The sequence below is a fragment of the Condylura cristata genome, unplaced genomic scaffold (genome assembly GCF_000260355.1).
Source record: "Condylura cristata isolate star-nosed mole 26May11 unplaced genomic scaffold, ConCri1.0 scaffold00003, whole genome shotgun sequence".
Taxonomy (NCBI): domain Eukaryota; kingdom Metazoa; phylum Chordata; class Mammalia; order Eulipotyphla; family Talpidae; genus Condylura; species Condylura cristata.
In genome coordinates, this window is record NW_004567104.1 from 33870869 (window position 1) to 33893885 (window position 23017).

A 23017-nucleotide genomic window follows, 5' to 3' on the forward strand; every position below is an offset into this window, starting at 1 on the left:
CTTTTACCATACACATCATGTCTGACTCTCAGCAAAAACAAGACTTAAATAAAAACAAAATTCAGTCAGGAGACAATCAGCCCAAGAATTTAAAACAACTATGATTCATGTAAGGACTGTAGTGGGAAAAGTGGAGTATCTGCAAAAACAAGTGGATATATAAAAGATTGAAAGTCTAAAAATAAAAAAGAGCAATAAAAAAACATTTCCAACTGAAGCCTCTCCTTTTCACTATATTGCTTATCACATTCTCCTCTCCACCAAATGAAAGTAATGGTACTCAATTGTTTTGCTATTGCAAATTCTGAATAATTAACCTCTGTTCCCATTTGGGTGATCACTTATTTCCACAGAGCAAAAAGTTAAACATAAAAATACTAAACTTAAATGCACCTCCTCTGCCTCAATCACTGTTAACTGCATCTAAGTATAGAAAGTATAAACTACTTGGGAATGTTTTTCTCTTGACCTGTCATATTTTCTGTGATGAGCAAATCTACATTTATAATGGAAATGTAATTTTTCAAAAAAAGCATTTGAAGTTCTACGAGTCAGCAATAAAAGATACATCCAACATACCCAAATCTCAAAAATATGTTGCATGAAAGAAGATACACATGATATATATTTTATGAATCTGCTTATAGTAATGGCAAGAATAGGCAAAACTATGCTGTGATAATAATAGAAATTATTGCTTCTGGAAAGCTGTAGGAGTGAGACTATGACTGGAAAGAGAAGGTTTTAAAAAATTTTCATATAAATTTTATTTTACTTTTTATTTTATTTTTTTTTACATCATTCTTCATTTTGTGCATTTTTCATCTCAGTTGTAATCCCTGTGGGCTTCCCACTACCAGTTCACCTTTGTGCCATTACCATAGTCCAGTGCACTCTTCCCACCCCAGTTCTGATCCCATTTCCCTTTCAACCCCCATAAAATGTCTCTGGTTTATAGTTGTTCGTTGTTTTCATTTTTACTCAATCCCTTACGCTCCTGCTATGAGTGAAACCATCCAGTATTTTTCTTCTTTCTGGTTTATTTCACTAAGCATGATCCCTCCCAGCCCCATCCTTGTTGCTGCAAAAGACATGAGTTTATCCTTTTTGATTGCTGAGTAATATTCCATTGTGTATATCTACCACCTCTTTTTAATTCAGTCATTTACTTTTGGGCATTTGGGTTGATTCCACATCTTCCCTGTAGTAAATAAAGCAGCAATAAACATGGGGTTGCAGGTGTCCTTTCGAATCCATGTTTCTGTGTCCTTTGGGTAGTGGTATTGCTGGGTCATATGGAATCTATTTTTAGCCTTTTGAGAAACTTACAAACAGCTTTCCATAATGGTTGTATCAGTTTGCATTCCCACTAGCGGTACAGCAGAGTTTCATTTTCTCCACATCCTCTTCAACATTTGTTGTTGCTAGTTGTTTTAATATGTGCCAAAAGTTTTTAAAATTTAAGATACTATCATATTTTGACTGATGTTTACATAGTCATGAGAAATACAATTCAATGAACTGATTACTTAAAATCTCTGAATTTTATTAGGTATATATTATAATACCTCCTTGCTCTTTTCTATTTTCTTTCATTTGTCAACTACAAAGTGTTACATTCTTAGCTCCCAGCTTTTGAAACCTATTGTTCTCCTCTTAATATAGGAGTACTGAGGAAAATGTTAAATAAAATTCTTTATGGTAAATGTATAATCCCACCTTGTATGAATATAGAAATTAGGTAAGTTATTAAGGAATGATGCATGATTTAAAGGCAAGTCTTTGAGGATTATATAGAGAAGATAAAGATTAAACATTTTTATCTTTCAAGAAGAAATTGATAACTGACTCAATGAGTTGTGCAGATATATTAATCATCACCGTAAGAATATTATGACACTCTGGCAAAAGAAATGTCTTCAGCATTTCCCATGTTCTTTTCATTTTAGCCAAGAGGACACAAATAGAAATTAAAGTGAAGGACAAAGAAAAAGACAGCAAATACTTTGTAAGATGATTCAAAATAGTAGAAACAAAAATTTAAGAGGAGGAAAGGAGCAAAGGGAACAAAGAATTTATTGTCATCAAAAAAGAATAAAAGGAAATTCTATAAAAGCTACAAAAATGAAAAAGGAATAACAGAAAGATAATGAACAAGAAATAAAGCTGAACATATAGAAAAAAAGCTATAAAAATGATTACACATGATGTGAATATTAATCACATAAAAATAGGAATGTTTCATATAATATGCACAGGCCTTGAAACTTCTCTTCTGAAAAATGATTATCCAGGGCCTCCCTGGTGTCCTAGGGGTTAAGTGTCAGCACTATCACCTCTAGGGACTGGGCTCAAACCCTGCCAGGATGCTAACCCACTTATTGTACAATAGACTTCTGTTGTCTGGATCACTGTTCCCCTTAATAGTGTATTTTAGTTAATCTGCCTGTGCTGCTCCCCACTCTGTCTCTGTAAATTCTCTCACTTCCCTGTAATTCTGGCCCACACCCAGTTCTACAAAATATGTTAAAAAAAATCACACAATTAGAGACTAATATATGTGTTTTCATGTATACATGTATATATGCCCTTCAATAAATAACAAGTATATAGTACGTACTGTTATGTCAGTAAAAGAGCTCACCAAATACCAAGGAATGATAACTCAAAATGCAAGTATATTGCACATAACCTCAAATAGCAAAGGAATTATAGTTAACTTAGAACTGATAAAAGAGAAGTAATATACAATAATAAGTCATAGGATGGCATAGAGTCAGAAATAAGGAACCTTTTGAATGACATATGTAATCAATAAAAGTATATCAGATTATATGTAAATGGGATTCTTAATAAATTAAACTATGTTCCTTATCAGTATCCTGGTCCTGTTTCTTTCAATTCAGTTATTCAAGTACATTTAGTCTCTTAAGTTGAGTCTTGGATATCCTATATCATTGAGTCCTACATCTTTTACATTTTCCTCTTTTCTAATATTCTCAGGGAAACCTCACATTAGCATCACAAAGTAGGAAATAGTGTAGGCTATTTTTTTTCCCAATTCCTAAAAGATATAACTATTTCTAGAAAACTTTAAAGTCTGCTTTTCTTATGGTTCATAGAACTCACTCTTCTCATTTCCTTACTCCAAGTCTTCCATTTCAGAAAGGAATCAGAGTTTTGTTTTCAAAAATACTCAAAAGCATATAATAACCAGTCTTGTTAGAAATTAAAAAAAAATTTGACTTTACAAAAGGGTAATTTCAAGCCAGGAGAAAGTGTAAAGTGTGTCTTATTTGGACAAATCCAAACAAATCAATTACAAAAAGAGACTATGGGGCAAGTGAGAAATTTAAATATTGACTGCATATGATATGAATATATTTTGTTAATGTTTTTTAATGGATTGTTACTGAGTTCATATTTTTTTAAAGGAGAGGACAGATCTCTGAAGTTCTTACTCAGATAATGTCTGAGATCTGCATTAAAATAATGATTTGTAAAGGTGATAATTGCTTTAAGCCAGGGTTTATTTACTGTTTTCATTGTTCTTGTTATTTCCACAAAATAACTGAAAAACAACAACAACAACAACATGAAAACAAAAGACAAGTGAAGGTAATGAGTATCTTTGTGGTAGGCAAAATAATGACTCCCCAAAGAATCTGTGAATATGTTAGGTTACATCACAGAGGGTAATTAAGGTTGCAGATGGAATGTAGGAAGCTGAGATAAAGAGATTAACCTAGATTATTCTGGTAGGCCCAATTTAATCATAAGAGTCTTCAAGCATGCAAGAATGTAACAAGAAACTTAGTGTCAAAGTGATGGGATATGAGAAAGATTTAACTAGTCACTGAATGTCTAGGTTTAAGCTAATAATTCTAGCTTTGACTAGAGAGGGTTAACCAATCAAGGAATTGTGAACAGCTCCTAAAACTTGGAAAAGAAAAAAAAAACACTATTCCCATAAAGCCTCTAGAAAGAAATGCAGACCTACTAGCAATTGTTTTAGACTGCCAGACTCCAAATATATAAGATGATAAATTTATGCTGTTTTAATTTATAGAGATATAAGCAATTTGCTGAGCAGAATACAATTCCCTAGTAGAATCCCATACTTTTTATTTATTTGAATGGAGATAAAGTATAGAATGCACTGAAATTCAAACAAAATATGCATTCTCATCAAGAGCGAATCTAAGTACTCTTACTAATTTAAAAGGCAAATCTTAACTCTGTTCTTTACCCTCCCCTCCCATTTTTGGTAGCCTAAATTTCTTCCCCTTTCCAATTTATCAAAATGATAGTCTACTTCTTTTCTGCCACTTTTCTTTTACATAAAACCAATTTACACATCTACTCTTCAAATGTACTGATCCTATCAATCCTGTATTCTGTTATGAGTAATCTTAAACAACACATCATTTTACTGAAAATGTTTTTACCTTAATCAAATTCTTTGTAGTCTAACTGAGCTGTCTTGGTGATTCTGATTTGCTATTTTTAACTCTCTTTTATTATAACCCTTGAACTCTTCAAAACATTCTTTCTAAAAAAGAATTCAGATTATCTGCTTCTACTCCTGAATTCTCTTTATGTAATTCCATTCAGTTCTATATTTGCTTTTGTAGCAATACATTTTCCATACATTCAGGTATTTACAAGCTCTAAGCATTTTCCAGACTCACTGTCTGAATTTACTGTGTACTAGTAATGATTTTCACACTTTTTTGTTTTATAGATTCAAAGACAGTTTCAGTCAACTTATAATGAACAAATTAGACTGAACATTAAAAAATCCAATCAACTTTCTTGACAAATTAATTATATTATGCTCTGAGAAAAGTATACTTCTAATGCACTGAAATTTATGGGTGATTAACAGAGAAGGAAAACAGAAAGAATATTAATTTTCTCTAGTGACCAGTCCTTACATTTGCATCACAGTATTAAGTCTGTTTCCAAAACCATCATTACAAAATGACAAGTTTTATTTATACTAAACTATACATATCCCAATAAAATGTTTTTTGCTATTATCAATTTAATAAATACTTACGGGGTATGTATAATCTAGTCATAAGACGCTCCACTCAAAGCATTAACTGCTGTATTTTCACATTTAAATTCAGTATATTGATTAAATACCATAAATTTGTATCATTCCATATAATATAACCTGGTGATGTGGGGCCTCCAAAAGAACTAAAATCACATACACTTCTCTCCAATCTTATGAAAGTACAGGAAATATCACAGGCAATTTTGCTAATAAATCAACCAAAACACATTATCTCACTCATCAGTAAGAATGGTTTATGTCCTAATCATTTTTAAGATTGTATAATAAATATCTTTGGAACAAGAAGCTCACCAAATTATCTCCTTGTAGTCCTTCAGTGATTATGAATCCTCCATTTACCCAAGATCAGGGATATTTGGTCACTTAATCTCCTTTCTCCTTTTCAGAGTCCCTGCTCTCCACCGTTTGAATCTATGTTTCTGATTTTATACCTATTCTCTGGGTAGATCTGATATTATGTCTGGAATAAGGATCATAATGATAAATCCATTTTCCAGCAGAAACTACACTAGTGATCTACATGTTGGCTTTGACACGATGACCATTTGTTTTTTAAAAAAGTTTCTAAGCATTGATGAATAGTAAGTTTTAACTAATTTAAGAGTGAATTTAAAACTTTAGGGATTTTGCCATCTGTTTCTGGTGGTATATTTATTTTTGTCTGTTTTGTTAATTAGGTTTAGAACACCCCGGGTGTTTGTCACTGTCAATCTAATATATCTGAATTGTTCCCAGAAAAAGATCTTATTTGGAAATAAGAATGCTCCTAATAACTTCCTCAGTAAAAATGTAAATAAATGTAGTTGAATCTCTCTATAATCTTCCTTTCTGTAGCTCTTAAATTATATTTCATGTTTCTAAAGTGGTGTAACTCTTTCACTGAATGATTTCTTTGACTTCATATGAAACTTATTTAATAAAAGCCTTTTCCAAGAGGCTGTTCAAAGCAATTATCTAGTTTGCTCTTAATATATTACTCTACCAGCTTCCTTGCCCATAGTTATTCATCCATTCATTCAACAAATATTTAACTGCCTCTATGTGGGAGGCACTGTTCTATTAATTGGGGAGACAGTTGTGAACAATAGATAGCCCTGCCCTCATAATGAGAGAATCATTCAATAAGCAAATAAATATATAATTCAATAATAGTTAGTTCTGAGTATTACCAAGAAGAAGTAATCAGGATAAGTATAGAGAGTAAAGTGGTTAAGCAGCAGTTAATGAAGATCTGTGAGAAGCTAAGAGTTGAAATAAGAACTGAATGTTAAGGGGGTCAGGAATATAATTATTTGGCAAGGGGACAGGGAGGGAGGAATGATCCCGGTAAAGGACAAAGCAAATGCAAAATCCTTGAAGCAGGAATCATTTCTGAAAAACAGTAAGGAAGTCAGTATAGCCTGTAGAATAGGTAACAGAAAAAAAGAGTTGAAAATTATGTCTTCTCAGGAAGCAGATCATTTAAAGCCTTATAATATGTAACCAAACTTATATTTTTTAAGAGAAATGAAATACCCTTGAACAATTTTTAGCAGGAATGACAGCATTTTTATTTTAATAGGATTCTTCTACCTATTATGATGTGACACTGTATTGATGCCTGAGTAAAAGAAAGGAAAACAGAAGCTAAAGAGCAGTAGATCAGGCAACAGATGTGTTGCAAGTGAAGAGATAACAATCAAATTTGGGATGTATTTTGAAAGGAGAGTCAACAGAATAGTCTTTATCTTCTCAAAGCCTTTATGCTTCCTGAGGAAATTATCATATTGCTTTTTTCAATATGACAGATGAAAAACAGAAAAGTACTTGATTTAAGGATTAGAGAACTTACTTGGAGACCTAAGTATATTACTTAAATTCTCTGACCTCAAATGTCTTATCAGAAAAATAAAAATATTAACACTTTCTTTGCTTCCTCCACTACGAGTATTATGAAAATCCAGTGGGATATCTTACAGATCAAATACATTAATCTAACCAATTTGCTAGATTAACAAAAAATATCCATTCTCTTTATAAAATGTAGATTGATACTATGGTGCTCTGAATGCAATGAATAGCAAGCTCCCTTGTTAAAATCATCACACTCCCATTCTAGTTAAGTACAAGCCAATTAGCTATAGTCACTAATACATATATATTTTATACACACATATATACTTTGTGTGTATATGCACATGCATACATATATTTCATCTAGATTATGCACAGAATGTCAAGTCTCTCTAGATGTGCTAAATATATCTAGAAAGAAATATATCTAGAAGGCAGTTTGTTTGAAAACCATTTAAGATCTTATTCGAATTTAACTAAAACTGAAAATTGTACCATAAATTGGGGGTGGTTTATGAAAGAGATGTACACACTAAACGCAAATCTAAGAACCAATACTTAAAAATATCTTGGTAACTTATCAAGTGATTTGTAAATTTACATATATTTATAGTTTCCAATTAAATGTTTAAGACATATATCATTAGTAATTTTTAGCTTTAATCTTTTTTTCAATTAATCAACTGGCTATGTCTACACAGATAAGTATATAAAGAGTCTACCAAATGGTTCTCAGTATCAACTGTGCTTCAGAACATCCTTTGGAGTCTTTTTTAAAAATATGAATGCCTACTGGTCCAACCCTTATGAAAATGAGTATGGTGCTGTCTCAGAACATTAAAGATGGACCTCCCTGATGGCGCAGAGGCTTAAGACTCAGCACTATCAAGCTACCAGCAGCCACTGCAGCATGAGTTCAATCCCCAACTGGGGAGGTGACCCACATGGCACAGTAGACCTCTCCTGTCTTGATTTCTCCTGTCAGTAGTGTATTTCAGTCAATCTGCCTGCTCTACTCCCCACCCTTGTCTCCAATAAATCCTCTCAACCCTCCACCATATACACACAAATAGCTCTGACCTATCCTCCTGCTCTTGTATGCATAAATAATAAATCTTTCAAAGAAAACAAAACAAAAACATTAAAGATGGATCTGCCATTTGACCCAGTAATTATACTCCTAGGTAACTATCCAAAAAGTTCAAAAACAACAATTTTAAAGGAAACTTACTCTCCTGTGTTTATTACAGCACTATTTACTAAGCTAAATTATAGAAACAGCCTAAGTGCCCAAAAAGATGAGTGAATCAAGATGATTTGGTACATATACACAATGGAGTACTACTCTGTTGTCAAAAAGGATAAACTCATGAGATGTGTGACAACATGGACAGAGCTTGAAAAAGTAATGCTAACAGAAATTTACCAGACGGTGTCAATAATATGTGGAATATAAAGTAACTAAATTAATAGTCAGATAAAGACAAGCAAAAAACTAACTCCTGATAGCTGACTCCAGAACTGAAACACTAAGGGGTTAGTGAGTGGGAAGAGAAAACAAAGAGGAAAGGAAGCACAATGTCCATGGTGGTAGATGAGTGAGTGGGTGGTAGGTGCACTGTGGTAGTAATACTGAAGGGGGTATTACAACATAACCTCAATTAAAAACTAATTTTAGGCTCTCCCAGGTGGCGCAGCGGGTTAAAGCACTGCACAAAGAAGCTTAAGCCACTTCCGCATGAGTTTGATCCCCGCCTGCCCCGGAGGAGATCCACATGGCGTGGCAGACCTCTCCTGACCCGCCCACTGCTCCCCTCAGCAGTGTACTTCATCAGTCAGCCTGTTCTGTTCCCCTCTGTCTCTGGTGAATCCTCTCACCCTCCGCATCTCTGGCCTGTACCCCAGTTCTGTACAAATAAATAAATCTTTTTTTTAAAAAAAAAGCTAATTTAAAAAAATCAAGTGCTTAGGCTCCATCCTTAGAGACTGATTCTCTAATACTGGGATGGAGCTAGTAAGCTCTCTTTTCAACAGAAGTGAGAACCACTGATCTATGTAGTAAGGACCCTAACGATGAATTGAAAACCAAATAAATCTGCCTTGCAAATAGTTCATAGTATAAGGAGAGACAGAGAATTAAATTTTAATCACAATAAGATGTTAAATTCACATACTAGGTATATTCCTGGTACAGTAGGAAAACAGTAGAAAAACCAACTTTGCCTGGGCATATAAATGAAGAACATAGCAGTCAAAACTAGTTTCATGGTGGTAGAATTTAATCTTTGAGGTAAAGGGTAACCAGGAGTTTTCCAACTAAAGCTGGAAGAGATTTTTGTAGTCAAAAGAAATAGATTAAAAAAGGGCATTGTGATATGAGAAAATATGATATTTGCAGAGAATGAAATATACTTAGTAAAGCAACAAAATTATAACAGGAACCTCTTCTGAAAGGAACCATCTCCTTATAAAGTTCAGCTGTGAGCAATTTCAAGTTGTATTTTATAGAATTCATGTTTAGAAAAGGCATTTTGTGTATTTCATAAATATATATGTATATTCAAATGAATACATACTTAAAACAAATTGCAGTTAACGAGTGCACTAACCTGTGTTTTGCTGACCTTGAGCCAAAATTATTTCTACTGCTTCTGTAGTTTTTAAAATGTCTTACATATGTATCTATGATTACAGAGGTGGTTTGTTTTTTTAAAGCTAACTCTACTAACTGCCTATGGATAATATTATACAACAAACCCAAATTTATAAGTCACTATAATTTATAAAGTAAATATATGCTAATAATTACCACTTTTATTTATTACATGTTACTTACTGGGTTTTCACATAAGACCTTTTTTTTATTTTAGAGCATTACTGCCCCAGGGGAGCTAACAATTTATAGAAGGGAAGTGAATTACCATTATATTGCAGAAATTACCATTATTATGACAAAATGAGTTAGAATAGGGTAAAGCAAGAGGTGAAAGATCAGTTAGGAAGTGATTTCAACACACCAAGACAAAAACAAAACAAAACAAAACAAAAAAAAGATGGAATGATTAGAAGGGAATACATTTCAGAAATACCAAGAAAATAAGGTAGATAAAATTTGATGGTCAGTCAGATACTAGAGAAGAAAATGGTTTTCAAACAAACAGATTCTAGATTTATACTTTAATTTTGGCTACATAGAAAAAAGATAGAGTACCCAGGAGGTGTCAACTGCTTAATACTCAGAATAGAATGTTCTTTGCACATTTAATCGGTGAGTCCAAGTGAAGTTCTCATTTTAGTAACCATTCTAATTTTAGAATTTCCTTAATCCACTCTGATATATTTTATTATAGTACAGATAACTTATAATAGTCTGATAACCACTTTTTAAAATGAACTGTTACTATCCAAAGTACTTTGTCTATTAAGATTTCTGTGATATTAGCATTTAGTTAATAAATTGTGTATCTTTAAATTATCCTTAAAAGTTAATAACTAATGTTATTATAACCCAGTGGTTATAGTCATTGCACCAAATACAAGATGATTTAAAGATTTGAATTTATCTTTTCCAATTTTTGTTACTTTCCCCAATTGTCTTGTCTGCTCTTCTCAATAACTTTATAAGGTGAGAAGACCAGAAATACATACTACCAGACAATAAATAAGAAAATCAAGGCTCAAGGCAGACAAATGGTCTTCCCAAGATTATATGAATGGCAAGTGGCAGAGCTTTAATACAAATTTTCTGATTCTTAGGTCAGTGGTCTCTCTACCATGCCGTATGTTTTTGAAGTGGTACACATTTTACTTCTGTACTTTACATGACTGTTCCTCTCTGATATAATGGGAAGAGGACTATTTATATACCCTTTATTCTTTTTTTATTCACCATTTCCCCAAATTTTTTAAAAACCTCTTCTATTAATTTTACAACCTCAACATCCCAATGCCACTATGTTAAAGAAATTTATCTTTCTCTTGCCTATTTTCCTTTACTAAACACATCATAATCACATTCATGACCTTGAGAAATTGGAAATTTTTTCAAAATTTTGATGAAAATAGAACATTAAGCTTACTATACATAATTAATACAAAAATAATGTTAACAATTCCAAAAAACTTGTTATTGAACAAAAATACAGTACTTAATTTGTAATGTCAAAAATTTCTTGTTTTCATGTACTAAAACACATTAAACTATATTCCTCTGTATCATGCATATGAATGATTTTAGTGACTATTTTATTGCACATGTTAAGTCAAAACCACATTCCTAGGTAATAACCTTTCCACAAAAGAATAAAACAGCAATATCTACAAGTATTATTAACGTAATACTGCTTTTACAAATTCTCATCTCTACCCAACAAAAATTCTTTTGTTTATTCATTAAAAGTTCAACATTCTAGAATAATTACCAAAATATTTCCTGAATAAACCAGAGTATAGGCTATTTTTAAGTTCTTACAAATCTTTACTAGAATTAAGCCCATGGCATTTGTTCATTCACTAGTTTATAAAAGTTTAAGAATATGAGGGGTTTTATTCAGAGTTTTAAACAATGATTTTAAGACAGTGCCATTAGATTTAAGGATATATTTATCTAGCTATTATCTACTTAAGTCTACCAACATTTTGATGGATTTAACAATTTCACAATGAAATAATATAACAGTTTCTCTGATGCCAATACGGGATTCTCTAGAATGATGACTTTCTCCTTTATTTTAGTATTTACATATAATACACTATATTTAAATATTTGTCCACTATTGGACCTTAAAATTATCTTGCAATTTCTACTTTCTACTTGTTTTTTTCCCCCTTTAAACTACTACTGCTTTTTAAGTTAATGCTGAAGTTGATGTTTGTTGGAGTATATTTATTAATGCAAACTGATCTATCCAGAGTTCTCTGCACCAGACTCTGATGCTGGCATTTCAACAATTTTCAGTCCCTAGTGTCTAGTGCCCTCCCCATGCCCCCCCCTTATCTTTCTTTTTTCACAACAGTAAAGCAAATACATAACAGGCTCTAAGTCCATTCAAAATTTACCTTGCAAATCTGGAAATAGTCTGAAGTTAGGGTTTCTTGAATCTCCTCTCTTAGAACCCCTGCAGTTCCTCCAGGATGCTGGGAACCACTTCCAGACCCACCACCACTGTTGCTGCTACCACTGCCAGGGGAAGACGCCGTCAAGCCATCCAAAACTTTTCGGAAATTAAATTTCTTCATTTTAAAAACTGTCAAGAAATTTAGAGAGAAGAGTGACTTAACACATGAAATTACACGTAGATAAAAGTGTTTAGCTTTTCATTAGTCAAGGCAGTAGCTAGTCCCCACTTAACGAGAATTGTCTACAGATGACTGGGGGGAAGTCAGGCTTCATTTTGTCAAATTTTAATTCTAAAAATCATATCATTAAAAAGCATTAATTCTAAAAGCAACAGTATTTCCGCCTCATACATCAAATTTCCATGAGCTTTTTCCCCAGCTGGAGCTACGCTTTATCAGCACTGGGGTAAAAATAAAAGGCAATGTCATCATCGTCATTAGCATTATATCATCATTATTATACAATCAAACCAGAGTCCAACAGACCAACACTCTCTCGCTCTCTTAAAGGCGGGCTTTCCTCCCAAAGGTTCAGCTCCGAAAATTTTATTTTCAGAAAAACAACGTGGGGGTGGGGGGTGCTGGTTGAGGACTGGTATTTAATCCGCCACCACCTTCTGGGCTCTCCCCGTTATCTTCAACACTCCTTTTTTCTCTATAGGAAATTGGGGGTAGAGGCTTTTTAGCCTGGACTCCAAAGCCTCTGCGGGTGACCCACAGCTACAGCCGACTGGAGGGGTGGCTGCACCGGCTGCCTCCGCGCCTCTCCCTTCCCTCCCAGCTCCTCCAGCACCCTCCCTCCTCCCTCCACCCTCCGCCCCACTGTGCCCGCAGCCGCGCAGCCCTGTGCAGCCCACGGGTCGGCTTGTCCCCACAACGGCTCTAGGGGGACTTCAGCAGTGCTGGTGACAGCCGCGGCCCGAGTTCCATCTCAATCTGTTGGGTGCATAGAGCCGCAGCTCCCGCGGTCCCTTCCCGGGCCAAGCGCCCAGGCGTGGGGCTGTGGCCCGTGGCGCGCAAACACACAAACACCCTCAGGCAGACGGTCGCGCGCCCGCGCTCAAGCTCACAAACACACAGGTGTGAGGGAGCCACGGCTGGACGGCAGCATCGCGTCCCACAGGGATGACTATCTGACTCCCGACTTAGGCACCTTCCTCAGCCGCCACTGACCGCCTGCCAGCCCGGGAAGCTGCAAGTACGGAGGGAGGCGGGCTTGCAGGCGTGGGTCCAGCCAGGCTCCAGCCAGCCGCTTCTCGCGTCCCTTTGGTCGCAGCGCCGGGCGCTCTCCGAGGTCCTAACGGAGCAGCAAGGCTCCACCACAGGCTCCGCCTTCCCGCCGTGGGTAGCAGGCCCCGCCCACAAACCGCCCCCTCGGTCGCCCCGCCCCCTCCTCGCCAAGCTGCGAGGGGACGCGAAAGGGGCGGAGAGCTCCTGGACGTCAAAGAGCGGGAGTGGCCTCTCCTCCAATCCTAGACTGGATAGGACCACATTCTGCGGTCGCTAGGCGCGGAAGAAATTTGGGGATAGGCCGAAGGCAAACCTAATGAAATGGGAGGGAAGAATTTAGAAAGGTAAGTCAAGTATTTGATTGACAGCAATGATGGCCAGTATACTTGGGGACGTGCTGTGGGGGATGTAATTGGCGCTACCTGTTGAAGGACGCGGGTGTGAATCAATAGAATGCCTGGAAGCGTGCGAATTTAGGCTCCTTGAATCCGAGGCAGCAGGAAGGGTTTTCTTGGGTTTGACAGTAGACAATATTGTGGACTGGACAGGTATTTTGCAGTGTATCGCCTGTATGAGCATCTTCCCGCTCGCCAAGTGCATCTAATTGGGCTTCCCTCGTTGCCCTACTACTTGCATAATTGTTTAACCGGTCACCGCTGCCAGAGAAAACTATTTCAGATCCGAAAAAAGCTAATTAATTGCTCACCTTGTTCCCTCTTACGAAGAATGGTCGTTTCCCCCCATTTTTACATATACGGATTTTTTTTTAAGAAATGTTTTTCTCATTTAACCCATTTTTTAAGAAATATTTCCAGCTTTTTTTATGAGTCACAATACTGGGTTTGAAAGGTGCACGATTTTGTTTTTCGTCAAAACTGCATTAGGATGGGAAGGTTTGGTCCTAAGTACTTACTTGCCCCTGAATTAGGGAAAATTTAGACCTAACTCTGAAAATGAAGAGCAGCTGAGGGGGCCTTAACTAGCTGTTGACGTCAATCTGGGCAACACAACAGATTAGTAATCGTCCCAAATACTCTTCCATCTTTCTACCTGGTAGTCTCTCATTACTATAGCTGGACAGTAACATTCCTGAAAGCAGACATAGAATTGTGAATTTTTGTCTTGCTTAGCATTGCAAGACAAATGCATTAAGAAGTGATTTTTTGTGTGTGGGAATGAAAAAGAAGATACCCTGATTCAGCAAAGTGAGCTGTAACTTCTGCAAGGAAACCCCATAAAACTCATCACTAACAGTAATGCTATCTTAGCAAACCAGTTGGGGTTTTGTTGTAAATATTGGAGGATATAACTGATACTGAAAAAAGCACACTAAGTAGGTTGAAAAAGACTGCTTGAGAACTCTGGAAAGATTTCGTTGGCCCACTTGTGTTCTAAAGTGTTGACAGAATAGATGATATCTCTTTAGGTGGGACAAATAAAATGTGAAAGAAAAGTCAAGTCAGAGTATGTAAATGTTTTCAAGCAATTTTAAGTCTAATATATATATATATATTAATATATATATATGACTAGAATAATGAAATTGTGGACTCTTAGGTACTATTTTAAATATCTTTGTTTCCCCCACTATGTATAAGCATAGTGCTTATACTATGTGTCTATACTGATATGAAGTGTCTGGTAACTATTAATTTGATTCAATAACAGTAAGTACAAATACTGACATAAATGCAATCGTAGAGATAGAACCTGTGGATAGAGGCTGTTGTGATGCCAATAAACAAACTGTGAGCAAAGGCTAAAAATAAGCAAAAGATGGAGTGTATTATATGTGTGAGGAAATGACACAAACTATTATAGCTGAAAAGTCATACTAGGTGGAAGAAGCACAGTGAATATCTCTGGAAGTAAATACCATCTTTAATTAATTAAAGTAAAATAAGGTATTTTATAAACCATCTCACATGGAATGAAACTGAACTGTGATATATTCCTTATAAATGTAGGGAATTTTAGAATTGGATCAGATAGTAATGGTGAGCTTTGATCATTGCACTGCAAATTAGAATAACTTATGGAGAGAAATTTTTGAATAAGCCTTTGTAAAATGACAAATATGAAGAACTGCAATAAAGAAAAAACCTTTAAGAGATCCTTGCAGCAAAATCATCAAATCTTTACACAGATCTAATATATTGGAAGGATTTCTAGGATGTATGTTAAAAATATATCATAACTCATTTTAAGGATTTGTGCTCTTAGTTTTAATTCAGCAATAAAGGTAATAAAACTGCTTTTCCATACCTTAAAACAATCAGCTAATTGTAGAAAGATCCGTGTATGTCACTTCTGAGGCCCTCTGCAAAATGCACTAGAGAAAACTAATTTGATAAAACAGTGGCCCTCTTATAAAGAGATATTTAGCATTTGTGCACCAAACACTATATTATGAACTTTACAAATATCTTTCAATTTGATCCTTATTATAACTCTATGATGTATATGTCACTATTTTATAGGTGAAGAAATTTAATTCAGAAACATTTAAGAAATTCACTCAGTTACTTAGATGGATAAACTGTCTTCAAAATCAAGGCTATCTAACTTCTGAGATCATACTCATAATCACATCACTGCTTTGTGACTAATTAGAAGATTAAATAGGAGCTGGAATAGGCAAAAGGTGGGGGGGTCAATTCTTTTGAAATATGTATCCGTATCTACATATAGATATACATTTACACACAATATTGCCAACATTTCCATAACTAGACTGGGTGCTTTCTTACAGTTCTGGAAGTCTAAAGTCTGAAAGTCCGAAGCCTAAAACTCTGGAAGTCTAAAATCAAAGTGTCAGCAACCTTGTTTCTTTGGAGATGTCTTTCCTTGAGTTACATATGAATTCTTTCTCACTATAATTTCTCATGATCTCCCTCTGGGTGCACATCTCTAGTACCTCCGTGTCCAAATGTCCTCTTCAGTCAGACTGTGTTAATGTCCCTTCTAATGGCCTCATTTTAACTGAATCACCTCTTGTAGACCCTTTCTCCAAATAAAGCCTAGATACTGAGGTATTTAGGTTTCAGTATAGCAATTGGGATGGCGGCGGGGGGCCCATGGAGGACACGCAATTTAGCCCATAACAATAAAATAATTAAATTTAACTTTTTAAATTCAGCATTCTTTTCAGTTTGTTGGAAGTGAGAATTTTCTCATTTAATCTTCATAACAATCATGTATGGCAACTACTGATAACTATTTTAAAGGTGAAAAAATGGAAGAAAGATTAAACAATATGCCCAATATTACACATCTTGTAGGTTATGAAATAGGAATTTGAACTCACTTAAATCATACCCTAAAGTTCTTATATTTTTAGCTGTCTTTGGAGAAACCAAACACAGCTAAAGTCCATTATATATTTTATAATAGAAAAGGAAATGATTACAAAATGTAAATATTAGATTAAAACAGAACAGAAAAAAGGAAAGTATATTCTAAGGAATTTGGTGTTAGAACTAAAATGTCATTTGGGGGTTGAGAATAGTACTAGAAGCAGAGAACTCTGGTGTACCAAGCTAATAGGAGGTTCTTATCTAACAAGAAATCTCAGTATAATTTGAAATACATAAAGACTCCCAGGAGAGTAGCTCACTAAAACAGAAGAAAATCAGTTATTTAATAACTAATTAGACATAGTAGGGTAGTACTAATTTGTTCAGAGAGGCCATAATCTCAGGGAATATCAGAACAAATGGAAAAAAAGAGCTTGGCTGGAGGGAGGGGAATGATGCAAGACTACCATAAACCTAGCCTAGCAATTATTTACATTACCAAGTGTCGACATTTCCGATCTGTTTGCTGTAAGGTATTAAATATTGGACTGAGCAGTCTAATTTGCCATCTGATTCTTGCTCCTCAATCAAATTATATATCATTCTTTACTATTTGCCTGTTCAGGATTAGAATTTCATTAAGAGAACACAGTTGAAAAACAGGTTCCATCTATATCCTTTATGGCAGTTTTTTCCAAGAGGATTAGAAACTATCTTTCCTTCTTTAATCTTCCTCTGACTCTTTTCTGACCCTATTACATATCTCTCAGAAGGGATTCTCTGATAATTATCAGCATCTGTCATATGACAGGAAATAGCCACCAACATTAAAATCTGTTCAGCCTACTCCAAGCCCCTAGAGGGAGAAACCACAGGGTTAATTAAATAATGTCATAGCTCTCAAGGGTTATGGATAAACATGCAGGGGTCATTAGTATAGACTAAAACATACAAACTATGCCTCAGCACACAATCAGTGACAGAAATGCAAACAGAACTCATGACTTCTTGGGCAAAAGGCAAATATTTGCTACTAAACATACAATTAAAAGCAGCTCTAGTGCATTTTTTAAAATAGATTTTCACATAGCCTTCTATCACATTGCATATATTAAGAGAAAAGGATTTACTATTGGGACAAGACTAAGTTTTCTAGCTGGGTATATAATTTGATTGAGGATCAAGAATCAGATGACAAATTACACTGCTCAGCTAGAAAACTTTTAAATTCTAAGCCTCAGTTTTTCTTTCTATAAGAAAAATATAGGCTATTTAAAAAAAAATTAGGTCATGTACATAAAAGAGTAATCTGTAGAATGCATACCACCATACAAATATATTATTTTCATTATTTTATTCTAGTGAAATAGTTTATAGGACTTGGCTTTAGAGTTGAATTTAATTTTCCATTACTATTAATTTAAAAGTCCCTTGCATATATGAGTCGACTGTTGCTGAAATTGACAGTGGAAAATTTTAATCTAGGCTTCTTTTAAGGTTCGTTTCAATCCAAATTTCTCATGTATTTATATGATTTATTTAGCCAAGCTTTACTGCATTCTCTTCCTGTATATTATAAAACCTCATATAAAAAGTAATGGAGAGACCCCTATATGGAAGTACTGCTCAACAAAGCTGAATCACAGCCTACAGTAAGGAAAAAGCACAGGAGTATCCACCTACCAATTAGTAATTCCTGGAGATCACATTTTTTCATTAATAATTCTATAAATATGCACGTTTACATGTGTATTATTAGAAAAGTCAGATATGCCTATTGTGTAGACTGTAAATGGCAAAAGATTTGTACCATAGGGAGAGAAAAGCATTATTATTATGGAAGCTTTAGAAATTCTAGACATTTTTTCCTAGTCTTTCAGGACACTGTAAAACAAAGTAGAGCACAAAATACAGCACAAAAACCACTGATTCCTAATTTTAGCTAGACATTTTCTTGTCGAGCTCCATTTCATTATTCTTCAGAGATTCTATGTTGAGTGTCAATATTATAGTCAATCATGTGAATATTTAGTCATGTATTTAGTAATTTTCATATTCTTGGCTATTTTATGTGTTTACTTTTAAGCAACTATAAATGATAAGTGAATTTTTTACACTAAATTTCTGGAATAGTTTTAGACTTCTTTAAGTGATATTACTAATGTCCAAATAGCGTATCTTCCTCCTTACTTCTAAATGTTATTTTTAAAAGCTTGTACCCTGCTCCCCTCAGCAGTGTATTTCAGTAGATCTGCCTGTTCTGCTCCCCATTCTCTCTCTGATGAATCATCTCACCACCCTGCCTTCCCCCCACACCCCCATACCATACCTCTGACCCACACCTGGCTCTTATATGCATAAATAAATAAATCTTTAAAAAAAGAATAAAATAGCTTTATAATTAAAAAAAAAAAAAAAAGCTTGTACCAATTTATACCCTAATTAGCTTAGGTTCCTGTAGAGAATTCATGTTACAGTGAACCTTTAGAAAGTGACATCCTATACATTGATGTTTTTATTAACATGTTGAAAAAATTCTGAGTGTTTTAAAATAAGAAATGGTAAGCATAAATCAACTACAGAAAAAAAGTGACAAAGCAAAACATGTAATTGTAGTAAAGCTTATAACTTTGGCTTTGAGAAAGCAAATATAAAAGTTGCCAGAGAATTTTTAAGGTTGGGGGGGTGAATTAGTGCTTTTTTTGTATCCATTTTAATTTTAAAAGTAATTAAAAACCTTCATTCAGTTACATCAACTGATAAAATTATCATTTTGTTGTATGTTATTTGAAGAAGAAAAATAGAAAATAAGAACAGAAGGAGCTCAAAGAATAGAGGACAGTGTATAGAGACCTGCAGAAAGGTAATTTGATAAACCAGTCAAATCTTAAAAGAATAGAAATATCTCAATAAATAAAAATAAAATCTTTAACTTTTTAAAATATAGTATCAATGTAAAGCTCTTATAAGATTATGAAATGCCTGTGCAAATAAGCAAAAATCATAAATTTTATTTTGGTGTAAGAATACTTAAATATAATAGGACATCGATTGCTCATATAATTGAAAACAAACAGATGAGTTTTGGCCATTGTAAGCTCCATTGGAATTTGCTGTGAACCCTTGGAATTTGCTCTATGAGTTGAAGCTGGCACTGGATTCAGACCACAGACCATAGAATCTCTGACCCCGATCTAGATGATTAAGAACTATATTTCTTGGGTTTGCAACATGGAGGCAATTAAAAACAATCCTTTTAGAGCAGGCACTCTTATTTCCTGAAACTTTAATTCACCATGACTTGTGGTGACTGCATTAGGTTAAGTAGGAATATGCATTTGTTTTTGTGATGGCAATTGCAAAATGTAATAGCGCCATTACTAAACTAATATCTTAATGGCTAACAAAATGTTATAATTTTCTAAATGTCCTTACTTATTAGTTCTACTAAAATTGGCACAATAGAATTTTAAGAAATAAGCCAGGATGCCAGCATGACTTTGCTTTACCATGAGCTAAAGTTCCAAAACACAGTCATGAGAGCAGCAGAAGGATGGTAACTTCCTACCAATCCAACTGCAGAAAATTCTCTAAATTCTTCCTTTCTGGCCATTCAGGGTCAGCATTCACTTCAATCAGCTCTTTGGCTTGCTTGGATGACAAAACATTGTTCTTCTCTTAACCTTTGCCAGGCACTTTACAGATTTTTTTTTTCCCAGTAACATCCAGAATGATTTATAGCTTCTACCTCTCCTCAGTTAGAAAAGCAAATTTTATTTCTCTACTCATTCCTTGTGCCCTATAGTTCATGCTTTCTATTTTCTGTAGCCCATACTCAATCTTTACTTACTGCAAATATTACTGTGTTCTGTATAATTTCTCCAGTGTGTCTGTATCTAAAGTGCTTTATGAAGACCAAATATCTTGAATTTTCTGGAATGATTGCTATTTCAAATATTTTGTACCACCTCAAAATTCATGCAGTTTCTCAACTAATACCAGTGTTTTCCATAATGCTGATTATAATTCTGAGTGGCAAAACCAGTGGGGCAAAATGATACATGCTAGTGTTTTTTTTTTTTTTTTTAAAGATCTATCCACTTGTGCATACAGAACTGGGGTACAGGCCAGAGGCTCAGGGGCGGCGAGAGGCTCCACCAGAGACAGAGTGGGGAACAGAACAGGCTGACTGACGAAGTACACTGCTGAGAGGAGCAGCGGGCGGGCCAGGAGAGGTCTGCCATGCCATGTGGTCACCTCTGGGGCAGGCGGGAATCGAACTCATGAGGAAGCGGCTTTAGATTCTCAGTGCTGTGCTTTAAAACCCGCTGCGCCACCAGGAAGGGCCCATGCTAGTGTGTTTTTAAGAGCCAAACTGATTTCAGATAGACTGAGCTGCCACTTATTAAGTGTATGACCTTAGGCAAATTATTTAGCCACTGTCTGTTTTCTTAACTATGAAATGAAAATAGAATTGTCAAGCTCGTAGAATGATTTTAAAGATTAAGAGAATTTTTTTTGCTGATGCTAAGCATGCTGTGTGGCAACCCTCCACAATGCTAACTGTTACTGTTTCTCAGCAGAAATTCCATGTGAATATTGGTGATCATTAACAAAATTATAAGGAAAAAATGTAATTTTACCACTCAGAGTGAAAAACATTATGTTAAGAACTACTAAAATGCAGTTTGTTATTATTTAGACCTTGGGTGGTAGGTAGCTGAGTATTTGTCATTTATATTATAAACAGTCACTTAGAAAATAAATCTTCCTAAAGACTGAAAGTTTGGCTGGATTCATTTGGAGAGGCTCAAAATGGCAAATCTTGAAAAACAAAGATTCAAGCTATGCATATTGCTCATTTGATGAACAGTGTCCTTAAGTCATATGCTAAGAACTCACTAGTGAAATGGGACAAAGGAATATGTATCTAGGAGATCACAGATAGTTGAGTATGTTTAAAGATTTTCAAAATCTTCAACAAGATTGTTCTTCTAAATAGAAAGATGTTCAAACATCAGGATGGAGAACTGCTGCTATTACTATTTGCTTACTTATCCTTTGTCATTGTTTGTAAATTTTCCCCCTCATTAGCAATTTTTGGAAATTGAAATAACTGTTGGCAGTTATTGATATTGTAAAATCTTTCTTGATAATCCACATGAAGTACTCAGGTTTACCAAGAAATGATGGAGAAAAAAACTGGAAATAGTAAACAATAACTAAGCAACTTGAGTTCTTTAAACAAATGTAACATAATAATGTGTTATCATTTCAACAGAAAGATAATGAAAGTGAGAATGTAATATTGTTTTAACCAATCTGTATCTTGGATATATTTTTATTTTTATTCATAGTATTATAAACATTTTAGGTGTAGGTAATTCATTAGATGTATAATTAAATATAATTTGAATTTTACACCACTTTAAGACTTTTGATGCTTGTTAATTTACAAATAAGAAAAAAAATCTTTTGAAGAATATGTGCCCTGATTTGTAAATTTTTAAATGTGATTACCATATTTATAATTTGTCAACACTTATAGAGATTTCCAGTCAAAGAAGGGAAGAAATGAAGGTTCATACTGCAGACATGTTTCACAAAATGTGAGTAGCAAAGGAGATGATGAGAATGGAACGTTATCCCTGTAGGCATACCAGCCTTGATAGTACACAATGAGAAAAGAGGAAAAAAAATACTAGGAATAGGTATGAATGTATTTTATTATCTGTGAGATCACTTACAAACAACACTATTTGTCAATATGTTCATAGTTACATCCCCAGTAATTACAGTACTGTCTCAGATACAGTAGTTGCTCAATAAATACTTGCTGAATAGATGAATACTAATACCTCATACTCATGCTTCATGCTAGGATTTCAGGCCTGAACTTGAAGATATAATTAAGTAAATAAGATACTTATTGAACAAATATGTGTTGTGTTACTATTTTATCCTTGTTATAATGCTAGGTGTTATAAGGGACAAAAAGAAAAAGTAATATTGATGTGTATAGCTAATAATTGAGTACTGGGATGACAAATATGCAAACAATTAATTATGAAACAATTAATTATGGTAAACAAATAATCATACTAAGAGTAGCGTGAGTGGTATAAGAAGAGTGCTATGGTTTCAGCAAGAATTGAAAGAATAACCAGTTATTCCTTCTAGGTACCTCAGTGAAGAAGAGGTGAATGAATTGAGAAGGCTACTTTTAATCCTTCTTGAACCTTTGTATATACCTAGTCTCTTCATCACAACTCTATGCTGACTTTTCCTTAAATATCTTAGAGCCCTCTTTTACTTCCTTCACTTCCAAACCCTAAAAACTTAAATATTAGAACATGAGGAAGACTCGGTGGTGAAAAAAAATTTCTCAACAAAATCTCAGGAAACCAAATTCAACAGTACATTAAAATAATTACACACCATGACCAAGTGGTAT

The 23017-nt window shown here is 34.6% G+C and overlaps 1 protein-coding gene and 1 long non-coding RNA gene across 5 annotated transcripts in view; one reads left to right on the forward strand and one right to left on the reverse strand.

Annotated features, from left to right (window-relative positions):
* STXBP5L (syntaxin binding protein 5-like) overlaps nt 1–13258 on the reverse strand; it is a 150325-nt gene extending 137067 nt beyond the window's left edge. For 2 of the 3 annotated variants that reach the window (XM_004675175.2, XM_012734655.1), the window contains exons 1-2: nt 13191–13258; nt 11978–12165 (exon numbers count right to left, since the gene is read on the reverse strand). In XM_004675175.2, coding sequence (XP_004675232.1) covers nt 11978–12157 — 180 coding nt within the window. In that variant the 5' untranslated portion in view covers nt 12158–12165; nt 13191–13258. Of the gene's footprint in view, nt 1–11977; nt 12166–12523; nt 12556–13190 lie in introns of those variants that run through there. The other variant, XM_012734654.1, reaches the window with a different exon arrangement.
* A 199-nt stretch (nt 13259–13457) lies between these two features.
* LOC105854299 overlaps nt 13458–23017 on the forward strand; it is a 61376-nt gene continuing 51816 nt past the window's right edge. For both annotated transcript variants that reach the window (XR_001145983.1, XR_001145984.1), the window contains exon 1: nt 13458–13611. This is a non-coding gene — a long non-coding RNA (uncharacterized LOC105854299). The remainder of the gene's footprint in view (nt 13612–23017) is intronic.